This window comes from Anser cygnoides, chromosome 14 (assembly GCF_040182565.1).
Source record: "Anser cygnoides isolate HZ-2024a breed goose chromosome 14, Taihu_goose_T2T_genome, whole genome shotgun sequence".
NCBI lineage: Eukaryota > Metazoa > Chordata > Aves > Anseriformes > Anatidae > Anser > Anser cygnoides.
The window spans coordinates 11,083,351-11,103,199 of NC_089886.1; the positions used below are offsets into that span (position 1 = coordinate 11,083,351).

The 19,849-nt window shown below is 54.5% G+C and overlaps 1 protein-coding gene across 1 annotated transcript in view; it reads left to right on the forward strand.

The window, feature by feature from the left end:
* The first annotated feature begins 543 nt into the window (after window positions 1-543).
* LOC106042769 (beta-2 adrenergic receptor) overlaps window positions 544-19,849 on the forward strand; it is a 32,309-nt gene continuing 13,003 nt past the window's right edge. Inside the window, exon 1 of the mRNA XM_048080391.2 lies at window positions 544-1,914. Within this exon, the coding sequence (XP_047936348.1) occupies window positions 741-1,914 (1,174 nt within the window). The 5' untranslated portion in view covers window positions 544-740. The remainder of the gene's footprint in view (window positions 1,915-19,849) is intronic.

Consider the following 19,849-nt stretch of genomic DNA (forward strand, 5'->3'; position numbering starts at 1 on the left):
ATGGCCTGGGAACGGCTCGGCTCGAGGAGCACACGGGGCACACGGGTGGGGTGCGGGGACCCCCAGGTGGCGTGGAACACGAGTGGAGCAAGGGCTGTGGGGACACCCTGAGAGAGGGAGCGCCCAAGCGTGGCACCCGTGGGTGTCAGGCACGGGGACAGGGCTGGGAGCGCGTGGGGGCGCATGCGGTGCGGGAAGCACAGGGACACCCCGCGGCAAGGAGCACGCGTGGGCGTGGGGCCAGCACGGGGCAGCGCGGGGCCAGCACGGTGCGGCGAGCACCCGCGGGACACGGAGGGGACACCTCGGGGCCGCCCCACGCGCGGGACCCCCGGGTGCCCGCAGCCCGCGCGCGGGGCGGGGGGGAGGGAGGGGGACACGCGTGGGGCCGGGGGCGGACCGGAGTGGGGACCTGGGGGGGCGCGAGGTGCGCGCGAGGAGGCGCGGCGCGGGCTGCTATTGGCTGCGGCGGGGCTGATGTCACGGCGGGTGCCGCTATAAATTCGGCGGCGCCGGAGGGGCGCGGGGCAGTCGGGCGGGCGCGGCGCGGCGGGGAGCGGACGGGACGGGAAGCGGAGCGCACCGGGGCGCAGCGCGTACAGCACCGCACGGCATCGCACCCCGGCACCCAGCCCGTCCCGCACCTGCCGTCCCCTATGCGCAGCCCCTCGGCGGCACAGCCCTAGGGAAGAGCCCCCGCCGCCTGCCCGGGGAGAGGGGTGGGTTGTTGGGGGGGGGTCATGGGGGTGGTGGGCACCGAGCTGCCCGGTGGCAACGGCAGCGCCAACCAGAGCGCCGCAGACCCCACGGTGTCGCGGGACGTGTGGATGGTGGGCATGGGGATCCTCATGTCGGTCATCGTGTTGGCCATCGTCTTCGGTAACGTGCTGGTGATCACGGCCATCGCCCGGTTTCAGCGCCTGCAGACTGTCACCAACTACTTCATCACCTCGCTGGCCTGCGCTGACCTGGTGATGGGGCTGGCCGTGGTGCCCTTCGGTGCCAGCCACATCATCATGGAGATGTGGAAGTTTGGGAACTTCTGGTGCGAGTTCTGGACATCACTGGATGTGCTCTGCGTCACGGCCAGCATTGAGACCCTCTGCGTCATTGCTGTGGACCGGTACTTTGCCATCACCTCCCCTTTCAAGTATCAGAGCCTCCTGACCAAGAGCAAGGCACGCGTGGTCATCCTGGTGGTGTGGGTGGTCTCAGCCCTCACCTCCTTCCTGCCCATCCAGATGCACTGGTACAGGGCAGACCGTGACGAGGCCATCCTCTGCTATGAGAAGGAAACGTGCTGTGACTTCTTCACTAACCAAGCCTATGCTATTGCTTCCTCCATCATCTCCTTCTACCTGCCACTCGTGGTCATGGTATTTGTGTACGCCAGGGTCTTCCAGGTGGCCAAGAAGCAGCTGCAGAAGATAGACAAGAGTGAGGGGAGGTTTCACACCCAGAACAAGGAGCAGGACCAGAACGGGCGAGCTGGGCACCGCCGTTCCTCCAAGTTCTTCTTGAAGGAGCACAAAGCCCTGAAGACCCTGGGCATCATCATGGGCACCTTCACGCTGTGCTGGCTGCCCTTCTTCATCGTCAACATCGTGCATGTCATCCAGGACGACATCATACCCAAGTACGTGTACATCCTCTTGAACTGGCTGGGCTATGTCAACTCTGCCTTCAACCCTTTGATCTACTGCAGGAGCCCGGACTTCAGGTATGCCTTCCAGGAGCTCCTGTGCCTCCGCAGGTCTGCCCTGAAGATGTATGCCAATGGCTACTCAAACAGCAACGGCAGGAGCGACTACAACGAGGAGGACAACGGCTACCCCCTGGCACCGGATAAAACCTGCGAGCTGCTCTGCGAAGAGGGCTCCTTCCCTAACCCCGAGGGCTTTTTGCACTGCAAAGGTACTGTGCCTAGCGGGTAGCTAGACGCGATGGGCTCTGGAGTGGCACACTGGTTATAAAGATGAGCCTTTCTCTCTGTAAGGAAAAACAAAACCCCCAAGAATAATATTGATCCTCTTCTAAAGCACCCCTAACACCCAGAGGCTGCAAGAAACCTAAAACTCAGCAAACCTTCTGCAGGCAGGTGGGAGGCTGCCCCGGGGAGGCTCGGGCGGGCTGGCTGCTCGCAGAGGCTACCTATTTAGGCGCACGACCTTAGGTCCCTTGAGCCGGGGGGAGCAGAGGGGGCTGTATGGTATTTTGGGGCTGTGCAGAAAGCTCGTCCCAGGAGGAACTTCCTGACAGTGTCTGGTGTTGAACTACCTCATGGCCAGAGTGTGAGCGGCTGGGCGGCTGCCGGAGGAGCCCTGTGCTCCCAGCACTGCCCAGCCCAGCAGAGAGGGCACCCTGTGCCTAATTCCCCACGGAAGGGATGCTTAAACCAGGGCTGAGTGTAACTCGGTCAGCTGTGTCTGACCCGCTGCAATTGCTGCTGGTGGGACTGTTTAAACAACTCACAGAAACAAAGAATGCATCTTCTGCCAAGTGCTATAGGAGTTTCTGCTGAAATAATTATAGAAATAAATGGACTCTTTGCCCAGAATGTGGGACTGTGACTGTGGGGCTCAGGAATGTGGTACCGGGAAGCTGGGTGAGATGCTGTCACAGTCACAGACCGTCCTTTTGTTGAGATTCCAGCCAAAGCTTTTCACTGCCCGGTTTGTTTAACTTCAGGTCTCAAGTGACAGAGAGCCCGAGGAGGTGGGCAGGGAGGAGGGCTTCCTTACTTTGTTGCAGAGGACTGACAGACTGGAAGCACAGCTCTGGCCGCGGGATGGCTTTAGGTTTGTTTGTTTGTTTGTTAAGGGTTTTTTTCCCCCGTGCGGCAGGCTTTGCATTTTGTTCCCGGGTTGCAAAACTTGGCGGCGGGTGCACAGAGCTGTCAGGGGCACGCAGACACGAGCGGGCAGGTGCAGGCTGTGGGACGGGACAGGACAGGGGGCTGTGCTGGGCTGTGCTGCTGAGGGCTTCTTCTCAGACCGTCCCAGACTGGAGGAGAGCAGCAATAGAGCTGGAAAAATGGGGCTCCCCCCTTGCCTTCAAACTCAGCTGCTGTCTGAGAGGGGTGACTCAAGGAGAATGAGAAAGTGTGGTGTCTTCAGAAATACTTGGGGGAGATGGAGGAGAAATAGATCGGTGCTCTGTGTTGTCCCGTGGGAGGGATGCTCGGGCACTGCATGCATGGGGGCTCTTCTCCCCATGCACTTCCAGGCACCTGCCCTGAGCTCCGGGGGTTTTGCTTGTGCTGATGCTGAGGGGGGGCAGCGCTGCAAGGAAGCAGCTTGCGCTGGCCTGGGTTGGCCAGGGAGGGAGTGGGATTTCTGCCTGCCCACCTCTGCAGTCCCTCTGTGACCATGGCTCCCTTTGCAGCTCTGGACTTGTCCCAAGCACTGGCACCCGAACAGGCAGCCCCAGGGGGCACTGCAGGGGAATCACCCCTGTAGGGGCAGCGTGGGGCAGGAGAGGTGCTGGTGCTGCAAGGTGCAGGGCAGCGGCAGGCTCATCCATGAGCCCTCAGCACTCCTCATGGTAAAGCCCCACCCGGCTTTTGTGGGGAAGGGGAGAAGGAGCTCCCAGTGTTCCCTTCTATCTTTCCCAAAGCAGCCCTGATCCTGCTTGGAAAGGGTGCTGGGAAGGACAAAGAGCTGTAACAGCCCGATCCTTTTCTGGTGCTGTGATGGGTGCTGGCTCAGCTCCGTTGCTGCCTTTCCAGCTCGTGGTAGACAGAGGCAGGGCATGTGCCCAAGAGAGCTCATCCCTCCAGCCTCTCGCTGCCAGCATTGATGCCGTGCCTGCCCCCGTGCCCTCCTTGGTGGGGCCGTCAGCAGTGCCCCAGCGCACCCCAACTCCTTTGCATTCAGCTTTGAGATCACAGCGTGAGCCACCTGAGCAAACGAGGGGTGTGATGGCACAGTATGGCGTGTGACCACAGGGAGGAGGTGGCCCCTGGTCTGCAAAAACATTTGCTCCTCAGATACACATTAACAGGACACATTAACAGGCTGTGTGGGGTCAGGTGCTTCTGATTTCCTACTGTACCAGGGCTGAAAGGAAGGGACCTGCGCTGCGGGGTCAGAGTAGGTGCCCCGCGTGGGTTAGAGGTGCGCTTCAGCTCATTGCAGGTCATGATTATCATGTAGCACTCTGGGGGAAGTGAAAATTAACCTCTTGATTGTCACGATCGATTTCTCCTGTCGTTAATCTGGGGGAATGCAGGCTGTAGCGGGAGCGCAGCGGGATGAGGTCCTGTGCCAAGGCAGGGCCGGGAGAGATCCGGTGCCCGCATCTCAGCGGCTCTGCGTATTTTTACCATTATTAATTACTGTTTGCATTTCAATAGCATGTGTTGTGGACCAGGATTTTATTGTCCAAATAATTACTCTGCTTGCCTGGCTGGTTATATTCACAGTTCAGATGGTGCTGTATGCCACAGCTGGGAGACGAGCAATGGCTAGCTGCAGAACCCGTGCAGTGTCCAGTGCGCAGAGGTGGAAGGGACAGGGGACGTTTGTCTGTTGATCTCTGTGTTGCAGTGCTCAGTCGCAGTGTTAGGAAACGTCAGGCTTGCAATGCAGTCTGAGTGTTGAAGAACTGATTTTGTTCCTCTAAGGCAGCACTAGCAAAACGGGTACAATACAAACTGCTCAGTTCTGGAGGCAGCGGGAGCCAAAAGAGAAATAATTGAGGACAAAATATTGTGGCACCAATAAAGCCAAACATGACAAACCTTTCCTGTTCCAGGGTTGAAAAGATAAGCTATATAAAGGAATCCTTTTGCCTATTAAAATATTTTGTAATAAAAAGAATTTTATAGATGTATGCTAGGCATTCAAAAATGGAACATTTAAGTCAGGACACTAACCACTTACAGTGATTTTAGGGTACTTGGGATTTGCACTAGCAGAGGGTTGGCTCAGGTTAAGTACATCTGATAAAACACAGCAGTGACTTAATTAGAGGACAGTCACTGTGATGAAATACCCGATTGTAATGGCAAACCGACCAGGCTGCCTTGGGTGCTGCTGGTTTGTACCTTACACCACTGCCACGGTGTTGCAGAGCACGGGCGGGCTCCACAAACTGGAGCTTTGCGCTGCGGTACGTTCACCCTTTCAGCCGCAGTCAGACAGGTTGTTACTGCTTTTAACGTCTTGCTCAAGATGAGTGTCACAAATGCAGCTTTTGTGTTAAAAATCCTGTCCTTGCTGCGGGCGGCCCCGCTCTGGCAGCTGTAGCTTCCGCGTCAGGAGTTGTCTTGGCTTCGTCCACCACAGCGGGCAGAGTGTCGCGAGTTCTGTCGGTCCTTTGCCTCTTGGGAGCATTCCTGGAGCCCTTTCACTTTCAGGGGAGCCTGGGTCTTGAAATACAACCTGCTGATTGCTGGGGAGCTGTGAGAGTGCAAGGAGAGCGGCACAGGGGGGGTGGGCTGGGCACAGATCCCCACCTGGTGGCATCTACAAATCTGTGGGGTGTTGGGGGGCACGTGGAGCCCGTGAAGTCAGGTCCGGACCGTGCGGGCTTCTCCTCTGGTCGAGGAAAGCGTGGGAGCCCTGCCTGAGGGCACTGCCCAGGCAGTGGGTACGGCAGGGAGGGAGGGAAGAGACTTAAGTTACCAAATCCTCCCAAATGTTTGAAAATAGGCCAGGGCTTAGTAGTGCAGAAAGGAGAGCCCCGCTCCTCCGGAGTGGGTGTGCGAGCAGGCACACGCCGTGCTCTTCAGCCCTGCCACGTCACGGTCGCTGTGCTTTTCAAAGGGCTTATTTATGTATTTATTTACTATAAGGGACATGTTTTTGCTGTAGGGGGGAGGGCATTGACAGGGCTGGCTAGGAGTAAACAGCAGGCTGCAGTCTCTCTCCCAGCATCTCTTGCCCTTCTGATATTACAATACTCAGCTGCCAGGAGCCCAAATCACCCGCACTGGCTAAGGGAAAGGCTTTCCCCCCTCCCTTTGCCAGTCCCCTGCCTCTGCGTGTTTGTGTTAACTGGTATGATGAATCCATTTGCCAAGGAGATGAGTTTATGAGCATGTTCATTCCTCTGGCAGGGGGGAGGATGTCCTGCCTTCCACGTTCCCTTCTCTGCTCTCTGTCAGCAAATAGAAAGTGCCGTCCCTGTAAAAGCAGCAGGCAAGCAAAGGTTTCCCGAGCAGCCTGGCTGTGTCCCGGGACAGGGAGGGTGGGAACGGGGAGCCAGGGGGTCTGCACCTTCCCCAGCCGTCTGCAGAAGCATCCAGCCCTGGGGAAGCACCTCGTACTTCGGCTGACCCACATCTTTTGCTAACTTGTCAGAGCTGTGTGCCTGCACTTCATGTTTGCAGTGTGCATAGTATCCAAGGGTGGTGCTTCAGGTTTAGATGGGCAAGGGCTGTTTCGAAAAACCACCCTGGCCTTGGATGTTGTGCTCGGCAGAGAGGTGGTGTGACCCCTGGCTCCCCAAGACCAGTGTTTTGCAAGGATTAAGGTTCCTTTCATCATTGTTTTTGCACTTGTGCTTGGCTTCCCAGGCCCAGGAATAGGACTACAGCCACTGTTGGGCATCTTCCTGTCAACAAAGTCTCTTTAAGCGTGAGAGCTTGGCTCTTTCGGGAGCTGAGCCCAGCAGGCTGAGCACTTCTTCCCCCGGTTAGCCTTTTACCGGAGCTGTTTGAAAGCGAGCATTAGCCCTAACCTTTCTTTTGGAGGCAAAGAGAACACTTTGCAGTGAACACACATCCCGTTTGGCAGCTGGGGTAGCTGCACCCTCTTATCACTGACATTCCTCCCGTCACCAGCTGCAGGGGCACCCAGCGAACCTGTAGGTGCTTTTCATGATACTACAGAGCAGGGCAGTGCGTATTTTGCCCATCTCTGCCTCTTGAGAGATGCTCTACAGCCGTTCCTTGGGGTCTGAGCTGCAGCTGGTGGTACAGGCAGACCCTGGGGCACAACTGCTGCCCCTTGCACCCTCAGCTGCAGTGCTGAGGCTGTTTGCCTGCCACCGAACAAAGTACAGCCAGCTTGGCTGGGGTCATGGTAACACAGCCCGGGTCTAGACAGAGCTGTGCATGCTAGAAACAAGTTTACACAGAGCTTGGGAGGAGGTTATCTCTCCTGGTAAGTGTCATGGGATCTCTTTGTAAGAGCTCGACACAACCCTGATTCACCTGGATTTGGCAGTGGGTATCTGCTGGGGTTGCTGTCTGTAAGGGTGCTGAATCAAGCCTGGTATTTCAGGGGGCATCAAGCCCTTACAAATGTTGTTGATCAGGATTGTTGATCATGATAAAAGTGGATTTGCTGCTTCTCCATGCATGCAATTTCAGTTTTTCTCCTGTTTTCTCACTCTCCCAATGGCAGGAGCATACAACTGAACTTCAGTGCAATATTGCCAGTGAGAGTGGATTGGGAAATATTTACTTGTTTACTGTCCTTGGTAAGGTCACTTTTGCACAAGCGCATATATATTTTGATATATGTATGTATGTGTGTGTATATATGTTATCTATATACAGTGATATATAGATCTGTATCTAAACAAGGAAATATAAAAGTGTTTTGTGCTGGCTAGATACATAGATGAGGACATGTATGTTCAGACGTTTGAGTATTTATTGCAGGTTCTATTGACTGACATTGTGTTTAAATAAAGAGTATTTGTGGTATGCTTGTAGTCAAGTGTCCTTGCTTGAAGCTGTTCTGGCTGTATCTACCACATTCTCCAAGACTCTTCCAGTGAATCCTTCAGGACTCCTGTGAAACATAACTCAAAGCTGAGTCACCTGGTGCAGGCCAGGAGGCACACGGAGCCTCCAGTGGCAGAGAATTTCATTCGTTTGTGCAGTGCTGTGAGCCCTCCTTACCTGGAAGCACTGGGAAAGCTGGGGGTGCTCAGCATCTCCCTGTAAAAAGGCTTCTCTGGTTTCCATCCCTTGTGTCAGGGCTCGTAGCAAAAGTGTTTTTTAAAAACCCACCTGCTCTGCTGCCTGTTTGGACTTCAAACAGCCGCAGTCATGTGGTGGCAGAGTGGGGCTGCTGAAGAAGCAGGGTCGAGGACAGCTGGGCTTTTAATCCTTTGTTGCTGGTCTCTGGTGCCAGCCTTCCCCAGCGCCGGGAGGAGCACACACATGTCCAACACAGAGCCCAGGGATGGGAAATGCGAAACACAGGGGCAGTGCTTACAGGGATCAACCATAAAGCTCCCTCTGAGCTGCCTGAGCGAGGTCTCACCATGCCCACAATGGGTGCTGCGCACCTCTTGGGGCTCCTTGGTGCTGGCTCAGCAAACTTCACTGCAGCCGGTTAGGAGCATGGGGTGAAGCAGCAACGATGCCCTGAGCTGCAGGAGTGGGGGGACAGTAGCACAGTGTGGTGGCTCTCTCCTGCCTGTCTCAGGTTGCTTTATCTCCTAATTAGGATTGGAAAAGCTTCTGGGGAGGTCTTTGGAAAAGCATCCTAGCCCCAGCCTGTTCCTCTGGTACCTGCTGCCCAGCCCTATCATGCTGCTCTCACTGCCTCAGGTGGGGTGAAGAAAGAGCATGCTTTATGTTAAGCAAGATCCCAGCCCCGCGTGTTGCAATGACAAGTATTTGCGTTCTTTATGCCACTTAAGACCATGATGAAAGCGTTGGCAGCAAAGGCCAGTGCAAGCCCTGCACGTTTCAGGGCTTCTCCTTTCCAGAAACAAGAACAGGAATTGTAGTGCAGCCTGGACAGGGAGGGATTGCACCAGGCACTTCCAAAGCGCGGCAGGTGCCCAAATTATAATCATTTATGGTTTTGTAACTTTGTGCTTTCAAGGGATAGCGAGCTCCAGCTAGGAACAGGAGCCACTGCCAACTGCAGGGGTTTGGAAGAGGGACTCAGACGTTCAGTATCTCAGTGGGAGCCTGAGCTGCCATCCACCCTTTTAAAACAGGACGTTCAGACTGGAGAGCATTTCTCACCACGTCCCACCTTGGGCTTGGTCCTAAGAGGTGCTTAGAGCCCAGTGCCCGCTTCCCAGCACCCTTGGTGCCCGTGCTGAGGCTCCGAGCACCCCCTCCTGGCTCTGGTCCCCAGCCATGCCAAACGAATGTCATTAGGAAACCACAGCAGCCGCTGCCGGAGCTACCTGCAGCCTCGCAGACATGACTTCATTGCAGGCGTAGGCAACAGCAGCCTCGGCGAGATCTCTCACCAGCCCTGCAGGCAGCCTGCGCGCAGCCCCCGCTTGCGCCCCTGCCTCAGCAGCTGGGGGGGCTCGGCCTCCTCCGCTGGGCTCCGCAACATCAACCCCGTCCTGAGAAACGCATAAACAGCAAACGGGCCCTCTGGGAAAACCCTGCCAAGTCCTTTCTCCCTCATATAAATATTTTTTCCTCTTAAGTGTATGCGAGTGTGAAATATCCCTCCTTAATCTTTTCTCTTTCTGGCGGAAAGAAATGTTTGTTCATCCCTGGGCAGGGACAGCCCTCACTTTGATATTTAGTGTTTTGCAACCATCAGCCCAAGCAAAATCCATGCTGCCAACAGCGTTTCTTATAGCCCCCAAATCCCTATTGCTCATCCTGCCTCTGAAGCCCGCTGGCACTGGAGCAAATGGTGCCTGCCCCGCTGGGTGCCCGGCAGGACCGGGACGTGACACTGCTCGGTGCCACCTGGGTGGGGGTCCCGTGGGCGGCGGTGTGGACAGCAGTGGGTTAGTGACAGCAGCACCTTGAAAGCAAACTGCTCAGGGAGAGATACTCCCTGTTTTCTGATAGAAGCTGAGTGAGAAAGGAAGCATTTCTGTATGCAGCAGAGATGGGGGGACCCAACACGTCTGTGCACAGGGGAGGGGGAAAATAGATTTCTGTGTAGAAATCTGTTCTTTGGGAAATGTGTTGTTGTTGTTCAGATGTTTCCTTATTCTCCATTCTTTGTATCTGGCTGTCCTGCTCAGGTGGGCCGGGGCATAGGCTGCCATCCCTCCCCTCCAGCACAGGACCTCGCTCGAGGTCGGTGTCTCACCCAGATGAGGGCATTGCTGCCAGCCGCTGGGCTGCGGCAGGATGCATGTCAGCACCGCGGCCAGCCCTGCACCGCACCAATGCTGAGATAAATCCCTATCAGTCTTGGCTGTAGGTTGTGGTGACATCTCCCCGTAACCCAGGTCCTACAGCAATATCCTGCCTCCACGTGAGTCTGGACTCTTCTTTGTAGAGACAAGTCGGGCTCAAAAGCTGGGGTGCTGAGCTGCGGAGCAGGAAGGGCAGGACAAACTGCTTTGTAGCTAAAGATGAGAAAGAGCAATAGCTCCCTCGTGCTGGGATGAGGAACACCCTGGCAGCACCCCAGCAGTTCGATACAGAGAGATGTTGACGTTGTGGGCTGGTTGTAGGATGCTCTCCCCAGGGATTTGCAGTGCTGGGCCCTTCTCCCCCAGCACCTTCCCAGGTGCCTTGAGTGGCTCTGTGTAAACCAGCCCGGTTCGAGCAGGACCTCTTTGTACCCAGCTTGCCATACATGAAGGACAACTGTGCTGTAAACCACCAGGCCACAGGTTTTCCAAGCAGATGTGTAATGCTCTGTGCCCTTGTTGAACTGGACTGTATTACCAGAATCGGTGTGACCGGTCGTGACAGGGACTCGGTCGATGCTCTGCATGGTCTGGAGGGCATGCCTGTAGAGATCTTTGCTGTGGAAGGTGGGAGGGGAAGGGAGATGCTGGCACAGATGGGCTGGAGGGGTCGGTGTGACGCAGCAGGACTGGTTTTCTAGCACAGACGTCAGAGCAGTGTCTTACATTGCATCACAGCCTGGTTTGGGTTGCAGCGAGCGCCGGTAGGGACCTGCGTTTCTCTGTGGCGTGCTGTGGCTCAGCTCTCCCCTCCCCTCATCTTCTCCTCGCAGGCACAGGCTGTCCTCTTCTTCGCTGCTTCTGGAAAGTGGAGTCACTTGTGAGCTAGCCAGGCTTTTGCACAACGGAGATATTAGCAGCCTCCCTGCCTGGCGAGCAGTGTCACGGGGGGGAGTAGTGAGGGCAAGTCCCACCCAAGACCTGGACGTCCTGCTGTCTCCTGCTGAGAAACGAATCCAGAGACAAGGCTGCAAGTGCACACCGAAGCAGATGGGGCAGAGGGGAAGGCACTGAGCTGGGCACAATCCACAGCTGCCGGAGTTAATTCATACCCCTTCAGCACAGCAGCTGAGACAAAGCAGAGCTGCAGGGAGGGGAAGCACAGCAGGAAAAAGAGAGAGCAGAACCCCAGAAAGACATTTTGTGACTCATGGAGCAAGTTCCTGGGTAACTGCACTGCGTGATTTGTTCAGCCCACGTAGAGCCTGGCTGTGCAGTTAGTTCCCCATCCCTCCAAGGCTTCCTGCTGCAGAGGAAGACCCTTGTTAAAAGGGGATCCTCACGGGACCTATTTATAGCATGGAAACCCTTGCAGGAGAGCCACACAGCCCTGTATGCACATCTCCCCATCCTGGCGATGTGCCCCCAGTGAAGCGTGGGGCTCCTCCAAAGTGCTGCTGAGGGGCACAACAAGCTCGCGTGCATCCCCATCCAGTCTGCATTTTCCTCCCTGGACCCCAGGGACCAGAGGGGTGCTGACATTTCATCTGTTCTCATTTGGTCTCAGGCTGGACGGGCTCCATCCAAGCTGTGCTAGAGACAAGCCACCGTTGGATTTCAGAGGGCTAAAGCCAGGTGGCAAAGCTTTGGAGATTTTCCTGTGTGATTTGATGTGCAAAGCCAAAGGCTTGTATCAAAATCAGAGTGATTTTTGGAGACATTTTCTGCCTAAAGGTTCCCTTTACACTGCAAATCTCAGGAGATGAAAAATAATGATAAATCTGTTTGGAAAAGCCAACCTTTTAGCATAGATTTGGACAGCTGCAGCTTACTGAGGGCCTGTGTCTGTAAGGAAGCTTTCATCTCCCAACAGATTCATAAATACAATATAGACTGGCGAAGAAAACTGGAGGGAAACAGAAGGACATTCAGGAGAATGGCTGAAGGGACAGATGGAGGCAACCAAAGAACAAAGGCAAAATGAAACATTGCCCAAAGAGAGTGTAAAACGGTGACAAAGAAACAAACGGAGATGAGAAATGGGCCCTAGGGGAGAAAATGACTCAAACACCAGCAGGAAACTTGGGGTGGAAAGCAAGAGGCTGAGTCCCTTGTGGAAAAGGAGGGAGAAGCTGGAAAGGGATTGCAGAAGGAGAAGAGACAGGGCTGGAAAATGCCACAAGAGCAGGATCTGCATTTCAGTACAGGCAGCCTGACTGGTGCCTCTTCCCTCCTGCGTTAGTGTTTCCTTCTCATCCTTTTTCTGCTGGTGCTAGCTGGGGCTGGCAGGAGGAGGAAGGAGGAGGAAGGCAGGAGGCAGGGAGAGGGGACAGCTTCTGGGTGGAAGAGAAATGCTGGGGAACCGTGGGTGAGAGGGGATGAAAACCATTCATCCCCTCCTCTCCTCCATCCTGAGCTGCCTCTGTCTTCTCGGGACGGTGGGGCAGAGCTGCTCCGACTGGGAGCAGAGCCCGTCCCAGCAGCAGCTCTGGGAAGGAACATCCCGGCGGGGCTCACCTCTGCCGCCGGCCCCGAGCCGCACGTCACACTCACCGTGCTGGGACCAGCACCGGAGCTCGCACGGAGCTGTCAGTGGGAGCCAGGAGCCAGCAGCTGCTGGTCCAAACCGCAGGGGGAAATATTGGCAAAGACGCTGTGTTTTGCCAACACGATGCCTACGTAGGAGCCTGCATGGCTGATGGACCAGAATACATTACCTTTGCTGTGCTAGCAATGAGTAAAACCAAGAGTAAAATCTCCAAACATCGAAATGCTCTTTGCTGCTGGTGAAATGCTGGTGAAATGCCTCTCCTAACTTTCCCGATCTGTCAGGGAGGTTTTTCTTGGATCCGAGCACATGCTCAGACAGTGCAAAGGGCACAGAGCCATCTCCTGCAGCCTGCTGCAGCTCTCGGCTCAAAGGGAGGGTGGCCGAGGGAAGAAGGGTTTCACAACTACGGGTGTCCCAGCAACTAGGAGCGTCCCAGCAGACTTCTGCTGGCGTCATGTGAAAAATGTGTCCTGCACAGCAGTTTTTTTAAGAAAGTGACCCTGTGGAAGGGGTGGGTTGAATCCCACAAAGGACCACAGGTCAAACGGCCAAGGAAGGAGTCCCTGCTGAAAGCATTGCTTTTTGGGGAACAGCCTCAGCTGGGGACAGCACCATCATGGTTCAGAAATGGGGGCAGACAAATGCTTGTGTAGTACCTGCTTGTGCTCTGGCTGGCATTAGCTGGGGTTTTTAACTTCTGATGTCCATGAGTGCTGAAAGAATTAGAAGGTGGCTTTTAAAAAGCATTTTTAATGTATTTTCTATTAGCAGCGCCCACCTGTTGATAGAGATGCCCAGAGAAAACCAGTGATGGCCAGCAGATGAGGGCAATCTGTTAGGAATTTCCAAAAATAAGTTCTCTGCCCTAATACACCATCTGTGTTTCCTTTATTTTCCAACCCTCTCCTTCTGGAGCTGGGGTCCTTGAGTCCTGCAACCTGGTTGTTTCCTAAAGCATCTCTTTCCTCCTCTCGTGTCAGTAGAAGACACAAGGACAAGGCCGTGCCTTTGGAAAGCCCCCTCCTAATCCTTGGCGCAAGGCAGGATTATTTAAAGCAACACATTCCCGACTTCCTCTCAGTCCCCAGGTTCCTTCCCGCGTTGCTGAAGCTTTGTGTAGAGCAGCGATTTCCTCTAACGTGAGCTTGCTTCCTCCTCGGAGCTGCTCCGCTGCCTGCCAAGGCGCGATTAGGGAGGGCGTGGAGCAGGCGGACCTGCTGTTCCGCAAGCATGCGAGCCTCTGCAGCCAGCGTGCCTGCCAGGTACGGAGACAAATCGGGACAGCCGTCTCCTGCGGTGGCCCGGCAATGTCCCTGGTGATAAGCAGGAGATGCAGCTGCGAGGTGCGGGTGGGGACAGCCAGTTTTTCCCCGCAGGAGAGCCGCAGGAAGGGGCTGGGCATCAGGGTGGCAGCAGGGATGCTGCTTGGGCTCTGGCACCAGCATCGCTCCCTGAAGGTTTGCTGCTCGTTGGCTGCATTTTGTGTGTTGTCTGGGGGTGCCTCCACGATGCAAGATGTGCCGGCCGGCAGCTGTAGCAAGGAAGGGACAGGTCACCATAGCTCATCTCTCCTGGTGTGCCCACATTGCTCCCTTGCACTGCTCCAGCCATGCTATTTGCGGCACTGGTGGTAACATGGGTGCGTGCTGTGTGGCTAGCATCAGCCCTGGTTTGCTGAGGTGCTTTTGCTGTTAGCAGCTCAGGAGGATGTGCAGAGGGCCCTGCAGCTTCACTGTGCCTGAAGGGACATTGGGCCTCCTGCAGGGAGCCCAGCAGGACCGGGACCTGGGCACGACCCTGGCCACATGAGGGGTGTAAACCTGTTCATGGTCCGCGTCTGGACTGGAGTTGTCCTTATGTACAAGGTGTTCTTGGAGTAACATCGAGATGCTCTCAGCCTCCAATGTCCATTGCCATCCCTGAAAAGCATTTGGGGTTATATTGTGGTGTTACGGAAACACGGGTGAGCCAGTAGTGCCGAGATGTTCTTAATTCCTCAAGACCTCAACCCTCCCTAAAGCGCAAAGGCTTTTATGTGGGGTGCTTGTTGAGTTACAGGAAGAAATACTGCACAAAAATATCAGCATGTTCCGTGGTGACAAACATCTGCGATGCAGGCACCAGATTAGAAGCTGAGAGCGCCGAGGGCTGCGCTCCAGTGCCGTAACTCACTGCACATCGCGGTGCCTCGCCGCGCGGGATGCGAGATGGAGCCTGCTGGGCGCGTGGAGCCGCGAAGGGCAATGCCTCTGCAAGTGGTGTCAGGGAGTTTGGAGAGGAGAGATGCTTTACAACTGCCAGGTATTGTCATCTCTTGGCTGCCGCAGCAGGAATCTCAACCTCAGCCCGATCCGGTTTCATTTAATGATTAAACCGTTTGTGACTTTGCCAGAGCTTACCTAGAGTGCTGCGAGGTTGTCTGTGAGACGAGCTGTTACGGCGTTACGCCTCACCACAAGCAGGCTGAGAGACCGGGGCGAGATCCCCAGCGGATAAGATAAACCCTTTGCACCAAGAAGGAAACTTCCGAGTTGCAGTTGAAAGTCACCAACTGTTAGATTTTGCAGAGTTTAGAGTGATCCCGCCTAATCTAAAAGCAACATCAATGCCCTGCAAAAGCGTTTCATCAACCCCAAACAGTGGTTAAATTTTTCTCCCCCCATTTCCTTCCTTCAGCTGCCAAAAAAAAAGCTGCATTTGCAGAGAGCTTTCTTCCTTCCCCCCTGCTTCTTGTGTGATTCATCCAGGGATGCCACGTTCCTCCGTGGGTGATACAAGAAGCCAGCGCATCACAGCCATCAGTGCAAATAGGGCCAGAGGAGTCGGCGGATGCTAATGGGTACCTCTCTGTACTCCTGCTAATTATAGCATCGGCAAAGCCAGGTCCAAGCTATGGCTTTGCCTGAGGAAACCCCCGGTGATTTTAGCCAGAAGTTCCAATTACTGTTTGTTACAAGCAGATGACTAACAGAAACTAGACATATTAGCTCATCTCGTGCATTTCTGGAGGATTCCTCTGCTGTAACGTAGACATGTATGAGCACGTTGTGCTCAGAAGTCACCCATAAGCTCTTCGTGCTGTTTGCCCTACACAGGATAACGGGGTGCCCACCTTTCCCCTGGACAGAGGTCTGGGACTCCCCAGAAGCACACGTTTTCCTATTCCTGTGTCCCCTGAACTTCACCCCCTTGCTCACATTGCTGCGTTTCAGTCCCTCCGGCTGTTCGAGGAGGGCAGCAGAGGGATGCTGGGGCTCTGCCCACGTCCTGTGCCAGCAGGGTGCCTGTCACCACAGGTGTCCTCATCCCCACCCGCGGCTCCTACGAGCACAGCACTGTTAAAAATAGAGACAAGCTGGAGATGAGCTGCTGAGTGATTAAAGGGCTGGCTGGACTGGTTTGTGAGGTGAGGTGAATAAAGCCGAATCTATGTGTGCATCTCACTTGCTCCACCTTGTATCTCCTTACAAGGAGGTTGTTAACGTCCGACTTCCAGTAATTTATGGAAAGTTCTGCTGTGATTTCCATGTGGACTCCCTCTGGATGGATTCCCGTGCCACAGGAACTTTTCCTTTTCCTTCCACAGGAACAGTTCCTCTGCATGTCACTGGTTCTTTATTGGCCGTTTTAGCACAGAGCTGGGAACTCCAGGGATCCTGAAGCCCACTTTTTCCTCTCGCCATCACAGTGAGCCCTTGTATCTCAGGCTCAGGTGTGGAGGAATCAGACAGCTGATTATTGATATTCACCTGCTGGTGAGTCTCCAGTAGGCAAGCCAGAGGGCTTCGGATGTCAGTGCTGTCATAACCATGCAACTGATTGAAAATACAATAAACCTGAAAGCCCTTCCAAACCAGACCATCAGAGGGCTGTAGCTGAGCTCCCTGAACGCCTCATAAATAAATAGCAGGGCAGTCATCCTGCAGAAGCCTTGGGACCGTCCATGTTTTAAATGGGGTTTTGGGTTACAGCTGGGCTTCACAGCCTGCACTTGCTTCAGGGTCATGATGCCATGAGGTAAGATTTGGCCCTTCCTAAAGAGCAGGGAAATTGCAATAAATAAATCGCTGAAATTAGAACCTGGTGTCCCTTTCGCCTTCTGCCCCTGCCATTTCTGCATGTTTATGGAAGGGGGTTGCTGGGCTCTTCCTCTCCTTTCGTTACCTTCTTCAGGGGTTGTCTCGCTTCCAGCTCCCTTTCTGGGGGCCAGGAGGACAGGTCTTGCTGTTGTCATGTGCGCGACTGGGATTTGCAGTGGAAAGCGACAGGTTTGAGCTTGCAGCCTCACTGGCTGGAAACCCATCTGTAGACAGGAATGACAGGAGGGCGGGAGCAGGGGGCACTGGAGGAAGGGGTGCATCCATCAAGTGCAGCAGGTCACCGTGACTGAAACCATGAGATCATCTACAAGCCAAGCTCCACCTCACAGGGAAGTCTTCTAATAGCTCCGTGGCAGATGCCAACCATTTGCTCACTCACTCACGAAGTCGCTTGCCAGAGAGTAATGCAGAAAAGCCCCCGAGGGCTGATGTGGTGCAATCACCAGCTCGAAGCCGGGCTCTGGGAAAAAAAGGGCCTTCTTGCTGGGGCTGTATTTACCCAGGTGCGATGCCCGCTCCACCCATGGATTCCTGGCAGTCGCCTTCGTGCTGTTTGTGCTGCAAACAGCAGCCTGCTGTGGGGCGGTGTTGTGTCTGCCTGCGATACCATCAGCTGTGTCCAGCACCTCAGAGGACCAGCCCCTGCTTGGGCAGCTGCAGCTTCGCTTTGAAGGAAAGCAAGGTGCAGAGGGAGCTCCGCCGCGGTGAAGCCTAGCATTTTCCTCACAGGTTTAGCCCTGGAAAGTCTGGGAGTGTTTATCAGCCCTGGCACAGGCCTCTTTGCTCCACCCTTTGATGTGGATGAGCAGGATAAGGGAAAACGAATTCGGCTTCTTCTCATGAAGTTACTCATGTGGGGAGTAAATGTGAATGATTTCCCAAGGTAATTTTGAAAATGGGGCTTAAGCTCCAGAGCCACTTTTGAAAAAGTTACTGCACAAGAGAGGAATAAAGGACAGGCGGCGCTCCATCTCACTTCCTGCCCACACACTTATGTACTCCTCATGTGTTCCTCCCCGATTTAACGGGATGATAGAGCCACTGGGCTTCCCGGGAGTGATATCCTCCAAGCACCAGTGATTTGATATATAACCATTTGATATATAACCAATATAACCATGATTGCAGAAAACTGCCACTGCAAGCTGTTCGTGTGACCTCAGCATACACAGGGTGAAATGCACGTGTTTGCTCTTAGGTTACTGTTGCGAGAGGTGAAAAATCGGTTCTTTTTAATTAAATCACATATCGTGGGAAGGGGAAGAGTGCCATTAGATGTGGTATACTGGAGCCATACTGAAGCCTCTCAGAAATAGCTTACTGCGAGGATCTCCCAGAGACCTAACGTATCATTTGATCTTCAAAATAAAGCTTCCCATGTGCTCTGTGTGGGAGACAGCACCACGAGGAGACCCACCAGCCTCAGGTACGGCTGCAGTCCTGGGCTCTGCTGTTCTTCAGGCTCTGCTCTGCCCAGCCTTCTCTCCTGCTGCCTCTTTGGCTGGATGAGAGCAGGCTGCTTCCATTGCTATTCAGGAGCCTCCAGGCTTGCTTTGGTCTTAAGAAAGAGAAGTGAGAAGCTACTGCTGCAGAGGAGGCACCCTGTAAGTCCCCAGCTCGGGGTAAAGTTGCTTTGTGCTGCTCTGTGCAGGCTGGGGACGTGTGCGGGGAGGATGCCAGCTCCCTGGGGGGTTAATGCCACCTCTGCCTTCCCTGGAGCTCCGTGTGTCCTGCAGGAGGGTTGCTGCGCAGCGTGGCCGTGCAGGAAGGCTGTGACGGGGATGGCGACACTGTTTGCATTCCCGTTGTGTTATTTACATGCTCTCTTAGTGCCGCCACTGACACGGAGGGGAAGGACTTGCTGTCTCCAGATGGTTTCTTTGTGCTGAATCATGTACAGTTACGTAAATGCCTTCTCCCCAAGCATTAGGAAACCATGCAAGTCCTCCAGTATCTGTCTTAAGAAAACCTCAAAACCTTATGACTGACTCTTCTTTCTTCCTCTTTCTTTGCTTTCCCCTGTTCCTGCTGCCTGCTCCCTGCAGAGCCCCCCCAGCTGTGGCAGCGCTGAGTTTTCCAGCTGCTGGGGCTGTCCCGAGGGGCAGCAGCACGTCCCTTACTTCCCAGCAGTAGCACCAACACCTTGCCACGTCAACACTTAAAACTCTGAAAGAGAAGCCCTGACATTTCTGGGCCCTGTAGTCATGCCTGAGAACAGAGGGCACCTCCTGCCCTGCTGTAGCATTAAGGTTTCACCACTCTCTCTTTCCATTTTGATTTCCATTCATTAGGGTAACTTGCCTTCCACGCCTTTAGCCTGACCAGAAAAACTGAGCCCTTGAACAAACCCTGGGCAACCCCTGAAATGACCCCTTGTTGTTTTTGCGAGGAGACCACATCCCTCTGCGGTCAGTACAGCCACGTGGCAGCAGAACATGAACAGAACAGAAACTGGTGACTCCCTCCTTCCTTCCTGAGCGGGGCTGATTGAAAATATATCACTGAAATCATATCTAGGAACTGCTGCTTTTGATCTGTGCCTGGACGCTCCCACCAAATCCAGATTTGTGTAAGCGATTGACTGATTTGAAACCCCAGGAACTGGATTTCCCCCATAGTCACCTCTCACAGGTAGCCCCTGCCTGGTCCCTTGTCCTCTCTGCCATATCCCGACCCCAAGAAATTAAATAGGTTGATAATGCCCAGCTTTGGAGAATAAGATCTCCTAAGGAGAAGGATTTATTTGAATAAAGAATTTTATTTGTAAGTGAAACGGCATTTGCTACGTCTCTGAGTCCAAACTAGCGTTCGCATTACCTCATTAGTCATGTTAGTCATAAACTAGCGCTAGCGTTAGCTCAGGGATCATCAGGAGATGCCAGAGCTGTGCAGGGAGCTGGCTGAAGATCAGGGATTTGGCAACCAGGCTTCTGTCGTGAGCGGCCCTGGCTAGCTGAGCGACCTCGGTCAGGTCCCAGCCCCTCCTTGCAGGGTGGGAGAGAGCACTTCTTTCCGACTAAAGGCAGGTGACGTGCAGCATTTTGAAAGCGAGGGAAATACTTGTGAGCTGACGCAAGCAGGCAGACGCCTTCCTCCTCGCTCCCAGCGGTGGGACCACGCCGCGGCAGCACCGCCGGCCACGCAGCAGGGCGCCGGCAGCCACAGG